At 36.7% G+C, this 9,859-nt stretch overlaps 1 protein-coding gene across 1 annotated transcript; it reads right to left on the bottom strand.

Annotated features, from left to right (window-relative positions):
* Positions 1–376: 376 nt before the first annotated feature.
* On the bottom strand, positions 377–2,170 carry LOC107043841. Its single transcript, XM_015265491.1, has 2 exons — positions 1,886–2,170; positions 377–1,354 (listed from the first exon to the last, which is right to left on the bottom strand). Exons 1-2 carry the CDS (start codon positions 2,029–2,031, stop codon positions 664–666), a joined length of 837 nt encoding a protein of 278 aa, XP_015120977.1. The 5' UTR covers positions 2,032–2,170; the 3' UTR covers positions 377–663.
* Between the last annotated feature and the right edge of the window lie 7,689 nt (positions 2,171–9,859).

Below are 9,859 nucleotides of genomic sequence, written 5' to 3'. Positions count from 1 at the left end.
TGAACCTTGGTTTTACCCCTCGCAACCTATGGTTTTATAAACCTCACTAGAAGGGTCAAAATGAAGTCCGAATAAGGGTCAGAAATGGTGAAAAAGAGTCAAAACAAGGATCTGGATAGATCGGAGTGTCAGAAAGGCCAGGGGCGGCGAAACGAAAAAATCTGAGGTGTGGAGTACCTTTTTCAGGCATCCCCAGGATCACGAACGGCGTTGACCTTTTTTTTTTTTACCACGGACGAGCTGGCCGCGAGGACTAGATGTTTTCAATGACCCGGTTGCTCCAATTATTTGAAAACGTAATTTGTGCTACTTATTTTATTCATTTTTTGATACATCAAACTGTCAACGTGACATTGCGAATTTACATCTTCTTCTCTCGGTTCGCGAGATGAATTCATCCATCAATTTATCGAGATCTAACGCTGAAGCTACATCCCGATAAGCATGTAATATCGCAACATGATTCAATCTAGATTGAAGCATTGTGGAACGTAAGTAGGTTTTTAATCGTCTCAGCATTGAAAAAGAACGTTCGTTGGTACATGTCGATGCAGGTACAGTCAGAAGAATTTTGATCAATTTCGTCAGTTCTGGAAGGATATCTGCAACTGCCTTATTCTTCTTCATGAATTCGACTACCTCTATAAAGGACTCAATTTTCACTTACTGCCGACGAATAATATCGATGAAACTATCACGATGTAGCTGCAGTACATCTGCATCGAAATCAGGAGTGAATTCCTGTTCAGGCATTTTCGCATTGTACACCTGTACAATGTCATCTACGTTGACGTTAATCTTGCCAAGTATAAACCCTTCACATTGATCCAAGAAATGCATCGTTTCGGATACAAATCTAGTATTCAATGAGATCGATACTTGATCGAAGACTTCATAATAAATCTTCTTATAGTACGCTTCGGGAGTACTAAAAATGTGTCCCTCACGGCCACTGTCTAAACGTTTGGGGATTTGTCGAAGTCGTGGAATCTTTGGCCCTTCAATGTCTAGTGAATTAATGCCGTTAATCGATTTGTCCCAAATCAATGAAAACTTAGACTCGCGGGAGGCATCAAAAATTTCTTTGACAGTATCCACTTTCTGATGAGACTCATTAAAACAAAGATCAGAACGCTGTAGTTCAGTATTGAGGATTTCAATCGGCTCGAATATCTCGATTAATAACATCAGAAGAAAGAAAAACTCAAAGGTTTCCATTAGTCGTAAGAATCCATTGACTTTAGCAGATACACTTTTGTCAGTAGTGGGATCGGTACTCAAACCATCAAGGAACTCCATGATTACCGCGTAATTCTCACGAACTCCCCTGAGCGATTTCACCCGTACGCACCACCTATAAAAGAGGAACAAATCATTGGGAATAGGAACTAAACATTGTTCGAGGAGCTACTTGTTCAATATAGGGGTCAGTGGACGTGAAAAATGGTCCAGTATTTTCAATTTTTTGTAGTTCTGTATATTCGATGAAGTTTAGATATTTAAGACGTCATTCAAAGATTCCGGAATTTTTCAAACCAACGATCTTCCCTTAAGACGCGCATTTACCGAAGCCATTACTGTATTCCATATTTTTGTTTATTCAAAAAATACGTCAAGAAATTTTGGTAGGGATCGGATCTTTTCCTATCATTTGGAGAAAAAAGGTAAGTTTTTTAATGACAATGAAAAAAGTTGAAAAAATTCGGGAAATGATGAAAAATAATCATTTGTTCATCACAGATGAAACACAAGTATATAAAAAAATCAATATTTGAATAAATTAATTTTTTTGATAGGCCGATGAACTACTTTCAACAAATAATGCAATGATTGACTTTCCCGAAAAACATGTTGAATCCGATCGCAAAATTGATGGCAATGTTACCTTGTTGGACAAAATGCTGACAAATTAGGCGTATCAGATGACTGTAGTTTTGTAAAAACAGCCAACCGCTTCGGAGAATCTCGAACGAAGTTAATGAGATCTTTGATGGTTCCGAGAAAGTTCCTCACGCAGAGTATTCGTTCCATTCCATCTTGTACGGCCAAATTTAAAGTATGTGCAGTACAGTGGACATGCAGAGCTCGTGATTCGAGTGCTTGAATGCGTGATCGGAGACCGGTGATTCGACCGCTGACATTTGCAGCCCCGTCGTAACACTGGCCCCGCATGTCAGAAAATCGGAGATCGTATCGCACCAATGCATCTTTGACAAGATTAAATCAAGTTTCCGACTTTGTGTCGTCGGTCGAATAAAACCCAGTGAAAATCTCTTCAACGGTCAAGTCTGGATGTACCATCTTTAAACAAACTGAAACTTGCTCCAATCTAGATATATCCGATGTTTCATCGATTATAATCGCATAATACTGAGCATTCTTTATCATCTCCAAATTTTTTCTCAAAACTTCATTGGCCATGAGATGTAGAATTTCATTAATAATATCATGACTCAAATATTTACGTTGATCTTGATCTAATCATCTCTTCAATTCGATAACATCCTCAGCTCGCATCAATAAAAATTGTTGGAGGTTAGATTCTTCGTCATTATTATGACCACGAAAAGCAAGACCTTCTCGAGCTAGTCCGAGAATGATACTAAAAATTTTTCTCAGTGCGGTACGCAAGTCAGCCATCTCTTTCTGTTTTACAGAGTCAATGCGTTCGACGATCCCTGGCTTGCTCAAATTAGTTATAGTACCTAAAGCCTCGATATGTAAAAAACTGGACTCATTGACACGGTATCGTTGTGTGGCGTTCTTCCAACAATCAAATCCAGAGGTGACGAATGCCTCCCGTGAAATCTCTCCGCTTCTCGTCTTCAAAGAACTTTGTAAGACCAAACTTTTCTGTACAGCCTCTGTACAGATTGAGCACACTACTTTGTTAGATGAATTGAGAGAGACCCAAGGATGCTTCTTCTGCCAACTCTTCCATGTCTTTATCTCTACAGGCAATACTTGGACTGGAAAAAAACAAGCAATCTATACCAATAGTATTACGCACTATTAATAGCTAGTATTGCACACCAAAGGAGGAAAGGAGACCATTCTGACACGCGTATGATTTTTGCAAAAAATTTTCAGAACATTGAAAAAAAAATCAAAGTTTCAAAAGTTCTTGAAATCGTTGTTTTCAAAAATTTTAGAATTTTTCAAAATTATCACATTATTGCTCAAATATTGATACACTTTTCATAATTTTCGAAAATTTCCAATATTTTAAAAATTCTCATGATTTCTAAAATTTAAAATTTTCAAGATTTGGTATAATTTTCAAATTTCTCGAAATTGTTGAAATAGTAGAAATAATAACAGATATTTTCAAAAATTTTGTGAACTGAAAAATCTTTAAATTTTTAATGATCTTGTCAAATGTTATGCTCCGAAATTTTTCAAATTGTCAAAATTTCTTTTAAACACCTAATATGTATAGAAATTTTCAAAATTGTTTAAATTTACACTGAAAACTCAACGGCAGATCTCGGAGAAATCTCAGTTTGTTTCGCGTGAGAAACAATTAGCAAAATGATTCAACCATTTCAAGGGAATAAACTAAAACTCTGAAGCGGGAAAAAAGTCGAACTTTCCACGCAAAGAGGGACAAAAAATGTAAAATCCCATATCAATATAGGGAACAATTCAATTTTTCAGTATCAAAGAAATCGTACTTGATGTCGATGAATCTTGAACAGGAGTGTTTTCGCAATCACAGTCAGATTTGTTATTATTATTGTTTTTTTTTTCTTGGTTAATGCTTGTCGTTGAGGGTGGGTTTTTCAGAGGTTACGTTATCTGAAAATGGTAGTTTCCGTTTCTGAGGTTTCACCTCGACTGGCTTATTCAATGGGACCAAAAATTTCTCTATGTCCATAGCTAGCAGATGTTAGTCAAGGGTTGAATAATCAGGTAGTCACTAATACACGCCCGAGAACTTAGGCGAGACAGGCCCCATGTGCGACGGTTTATTGTATGTACACAGCATGAGCAAGCACCAACACACCCGAATACCCCACTCTTTCGAGCCGCATTCAGATGACACTCGCGCCCCCCGTTAACCAACCCAAGACCCCCATAAGTACTCAGTCGGTCACTGACAAAAATATGAAATTGATAAAAAAAAATTTCTTCCCATATTTTTGAGGTATGGAATTCCATACCTCGAAAATTTTTAGGTGTGGAGTATTCCATACCATCCACTATGGTTCCGCCGCCCCTGAGAAAGGGTCAGAGTAAGGTTTAGGAACGGTCACAATGAGGCTGATATGGAGGCCATAGGGAGTTCGTATGGAGATTATATGGGTATCACATCAGGGCGATATGGTGGACATACGGCGCTTATGTGAAGTTCATATAGAGGTCAGATAGGGGTAATGTGGATTTCTAGTCCATATACTGCGACAGGTCCCGTATATCTTTTTAGGTCCATTGAATTTTATCATTGGACTGTATGTTTTTGGGGTCCCTGAACACGAATGTGTGAACCATTTTTACGCGGTGTGGTCAGTTTTGTTGATTTATAACAATTTAATTGTTCATAACGCAATTTCGCAGAAATGGTTGGAGTTAAGCGAAAAAATTTCAAAGAAAAAATGTTCCTCGTCTAAAAATACATACATTTTGTTTATTTATTTTTATTCCTATCTCTCATAGTTATCGAGTTTTCACCTCTGAAACCATGTCGCGGAGGGCGGAAGGGCGCGCCCGTAATCCTTCGCACATTTCGCTCAGGTTACGATTGAAACGGTTGGGAATAAATGAAAATAGTTGAAATAAAAAACGTTCCCTATTAAACAATACATAATTATTCTTTTTAACATTTTTTCCTAACTTTAACGGTTAACGAAATAATTTGATGGAAATGAGGAAAAACATCCCCAATTGCCATCCAACGTGATATGAAATCCAAGTTATCTCGGTCAATTTTTCGATTTGTCAAATTTTGAAGGGACGCATCTTCTAGACCGTTTTCTGAAGAATAATTTTAATTATTAACTTTTTTCTCTTCTCTGATTATTTACGACAATATTTGAACGAAAAGACGACGAGGACTGTCTAAAACGTCGCTAACAACATCACCCGCAATGTACAATATATAACACTTTTAGGTCCATTGAAATTGATCATTGGACTTCATACTTTTTGGGTCCCTGAAAACGAATATGTAAACCAGCTGTGCGAGGCGTTGTTAGTATTGTTTATGTATAATAATGATTCAATTATAATAATTATAATAATTCAATTGTTTATAACGCGACTTCACGGAGGCCGTCCTGGTTAGACAAAAAAATTTTAATCAAAAAATGTTCCTCGTTTGAAAATACATGTATTTTGACTTATTATTTTTATTCCTATCTCTTATATCCTATACTCTTATAGACTATAAGAGATAGGAATGAAAAATGATAAGACAAAATACATGTATTTTTGACCACTTTGTTTAAAACTTTTTTTGGTAACTCGGACGGCCTCCGCGAAATCGCGTTATAAACAATTACATTATTATAAGTAAACAAAAATAACCACACCTCGCAAAAATGGTTAACAAATTCGTATTCAGAGACCCAAAAAAGCATAAAGTCAATGATTAAATTCAATGTATCTAAAAGCGGTATATATCGGACATTGCGGGTGATGTTGTTAGTGACGTTGTCGGCAGTACTCGCCGTCTTTTCGTTCAAATATTGTCGTACATAATCGGATAAGAGAAAAAAGTTAATAATGAAAATTATTCATCACAAAACGGTCTAGAAGATGCATTCCTTCAAAATTTGACAAATTGAAAAATTGACCAAGATGACTTGGATTCCATATCACGTTGGATGGCAATTGGGGCTGGTTTTCCTCATTTGCATCAAATTAATTTGTTAACCGTTGAAGTTAGGAAAAAATGTTATAAAAGAGTAGGGCAGGCCGGGACAAAATGAGAGCCCGGGGCAAAATTGCCAGCGGGGCAAAATGAGACGCCGGGCAAAATGGGACCTCTCTGTTTTGCTTTATGTTTCAATGAGATAAATGAGTCCAGTGTTTTTTCCTTGTAACGTCGTTTAATAGATCACATAAGTAAAAAAATAAGCTTTCGAAACGAAGAAAGGAACTTTTATCCAAGGGAAGCTAACTGTCGTTATGAGCAATATTCTAGTTTTGACGGAAGGGGAAAATTCTTTGCGTCATGCAGATATTTCTTCTTAAAACTAAAAAAAAAAGTTTTTAGAGGTCATCATAACTTTTTTATTCAATTGAAAATTAAAAATTCTTGGCTAAAATTTGCGTTATGGTGTCAAGGAATTTGCATCATATTTTACTTTCCTTAGAATTTCAAGGGATTTGGTCACTGAAAATACAAAATCTCATGGGAAAATCAATGAGAACTGCAAATGTAAGATTAATTAGTCCCTCCAACTTAATATAAATCAGGAAAATATCAGTAAATATAAGCTTCAATTATCAATTCATTGGGAATTTATCGTAATTTGACCCTAAACATTCATTTTTCCATGGACATTCAAATAAATTGAGGAATTCTTGTCTTAATGCTATTTACAAATTTTGAATTTTCAGTGAAATCTAAAATTTAATTATACGTTTTCCCTCTGAATCGCATTCAATACCACTCTTCTAGAAATTACTAGTCGACTGTTCATGAAATTTCAATCACGAGGGCCGATTGATTATAAATCGAATGAAACAATTAAGAGTCTCTCCCGTTTTATCTCACAAAGGTCAAATTTCGCCATGGTTATACTTTTTGAGGGTAAAAAGTCGTAAGCATCATATTTGCTAAGAATTATGCATCGCGAGAGTCACATGTCCCCAGTGCCATACTTCGTGAGTCAAACGTCGCGAGGATCATAGAATGTTAACAATTTTTGTCTGAAATTTCTAGTACAATTTTCGGAAATTTTTATCGCATTTAAATTTTATTGAAATTCCAAGAAATTTCGACCTTGGAAATTCGAAATTTTGTGTAAAAATCAATGAGAACCAGAAATTTCAGCCTTATATTCCCTTGAAAATTCATAGAAACTTAGAAAATTTCGCTGAATATATTCTTGACTTTTCAAGACAGTCACATGGAATGCGATTCAAGGGGAAAGAAAATCATGAAATGTCAGTTTTCACTGAAAATTCAGTGCAATTCGGCACTAAATATTCAGATTTCATTGGAGACCCCAATACATTGAGGAATGCTCTTTATGCTGCCTAAAATTCTGAAATTTCACTGAATTTTCAGCGCAATTTACCATGAAAAAAATCGTTTTTTATTCTAGAAATCATTCTATTATGCATTTTTTTAATTCGTTGTAAACTATGAATGGGTAAACATAAAGTGAGGAAAACATCATTTTAATTTATGAATACAGAATCGTAAATTACGTTTACGCAGCCGTAATTTACGGTAATTTTGAGCGTCATTTATATTTCAACTGTAAGCGTGAAATACGTTTCAGAAAGTGTAAAAGACGACTTCTTAAAGGTTATTCACGTTTAGGTTTTTCTGTGCGATATAGGTGATGGTTGATCCTCGGAAGATAAGATCCTTGTAATCAGAAGATCCTTACGACGTTGGAGTCGCGGACTTCAATCCTTGCCTTCGTAGATTTACGAAGTTTGACCCGCGTAAATTTACCGAACATTGGTTTCTTCATTACGAATTGTAGAGAAATCAATTATTCGTGTAAAACCTCAAATTTTTCAGGGGTCTCATTTTGCCCCGGTCTCCCCTAATTATGAATTGTTTAATAAAGAACTTTTTTTATTTAAACTATTTTCGTTTATTCCCAACCGTTACCAATGTAACCTGAGCGGAGTGCGTGAATAATCACGTGCGCGCATTTCCGTCCTCCGCGACCTGCTTTCAGAGGTGATAACTCGATAACTATGAAAGATAGGAATAAAAATAATAAAGCAAAATGGATGTATTTTCAGACAAGGAACATTTTTGGTTTGAAATTTTTTTGCCTAACTCCAACCGTTTCGGCGAAATCGCGTTCTAAACAATTAAATTGTTATAAATAAACAAAAGTGACCACACCTCTCAAAAATGATTTACATATTCGTATTCAGGTACCCCAAAAACATGAAATTCAATGGACCTAAAAATGTATACAGGACCTGTCACAGCGTTTGGACTATTCATAGAGGGGTCATAAAATTGTCATATGAGGCTCATATGGGGGCCATATAGCGGTCACATCAGGGTCATATGAGGTTCATATAGGGGTCATGCGGCTGTCATATAGGGGTCATAATGAAGTCGCGTGTGGCTCATATAGGGGTCATATGGAATCACTCACAGTATGGGCCTCTCTTGATTTAAAGATGAGACATTTCTACAGCAACGAGTCGACAACTGCTGATGTTATCGGCACTATTCTCATATAATTTGAGCGCAGATTAAATCGATTTTCACAATTTTTTTTCGTTGTGACAAAAGCCTCATACATTCGGATAGGATTAAAAAACGTCATATTCCGCTTCCCAAGTCCGAAATTAATTATTCCAAAGTAAAAACAGAAAACTTGCATTTCAAATATTACAATGCTTCTATTTGGAAACAACAAAGCTACCGATAAACCCATGAAAACGGAGGTGGGGGAAGCCTCAAGGGCCAGACCAAATAGAGGTCTTTGCATCATTCTTTCAAATGGAAGCATTTTTCATGTTATGATGACTAATTTGGATCCTGCAATCAAAATAGGATATTTTTTGACTATGTCCTTATGTATGTTTTTCTGTTTCTTTTTCGGTGTCCCATGGAGAAAATGCCTACGCACGATAGTAGACAGTGGAGTTGGTGGATGGTGGTTTTGTTGCATGCAAATTACAAGTGGAATTTTAGAAGTGGAAACTGTTTAACATATTTAACGTTCGACAATTATAGCCTTTACAGTTCGAGGGATATTTGACGCAAGCCCATTCCGTTTAAGAAACTGCACATTGGCTTTGTGAGGGATGTTTACCTGTTTTTTCATGTAGAAGATGGTGAAAACCAAATGAATATTTACTGTAATTTACTGATTATTCAGTTATGTTAAGATTTATGAGCACTTTCTCAACTCAATGAATGAGAAAAAGTAAAAAATGAATAAATAAATTAAAACTGAGCCAAAAGCATCCGTGTGCTTATCAAGAGATCAGTATTGAAACCTTTTTATTGACTTGACAGCAACCACAACAACGTGAGGATTTGTCTCTACGCTGATAAGTCAGGAAACCATGAGTCAGGTTATTTATAAATGATATTATCCTTCATCAATTTAATTGAGAAGAGTAGAAATCCGTTATTCAGAGTAGATATATAGGGGCGGTTCTGGCCCAACCATTTTGGGAAGGGTCTGAGGATGCGCCGCGAGTGGGTGGTGGGATGGGATTAATTAATTCGCGCTTTAATTCGCGGTTTTGATTCGCGGTATTAATTCGCGGTTTTAATTCGCGGATTCTACATTTCGTCGATTCTGGGTGCAAGAAGTATGGGAGAAGCCCCCGCGAGTGGGTGGTGGGATTAATCAAGTCACGGCTGTAATTCACGGTTTTCAGCCCCGATTTTAATTCGCGGTTTTCAGTCCCGATTTTGATCCACGGTTTTAATTCGCGCTTTGGTGGGATTAATTANGGGTGCAAGAAGTATGGGAGAAGCCCCCGCGAGTGGGTGGTGGGATTAATCAAGTCACGGCTGTAATTCACGGTTTTCAGCCTCGATTTTAATTCGCGGTTTTCAGTCCCGATTTTGATCCACGGTTTTAATTCGCGCTTTGGTGGGATTAATTAATTCGCGGTTTTGATTCGCGGTTAGAATTCACGGTTTTAATTCGCGCTTTAATTCGTGGTTTTAATTCGTGGTTTTGATTCACGG

The sequence above is a fragment of the Diachasma alloeum genome, unplaced genomic scaffold (assembly GCF_001412515.2).
Source record: "Diachasma alloeum isolate Michigan unplaced genomic scaffold, Dall2.0 Dall_scaffold_00641, whole genome shotgun sequence".
NCBI lineage: Eukaryota > Metazoa > Arthropoda > Insecta > Hymenoptera > Braconidae > Diachasma > Diachasma alloeum.
This window is presented reverse-complemented; position numbering and strand designations above follow the sequence as displayed.

Bases quoted from the DNA above. Each gene is read 5' to 3' on its own strand.
- LOC107043841 (XM_015265491.1), bottom strand. From the start codon at position 2,031: ATGGAACGAATACTCTGCGTGAGGAACTTTCTCGGAACCATCAAAGAT. The intron at 1,355-1,885 runs GTAACATTGCCA...CCTCTTTTATAG, and splicing joins TCAGCATTTTGTCCAACAAG to GTGGTGCGTACGGGTGAAAT.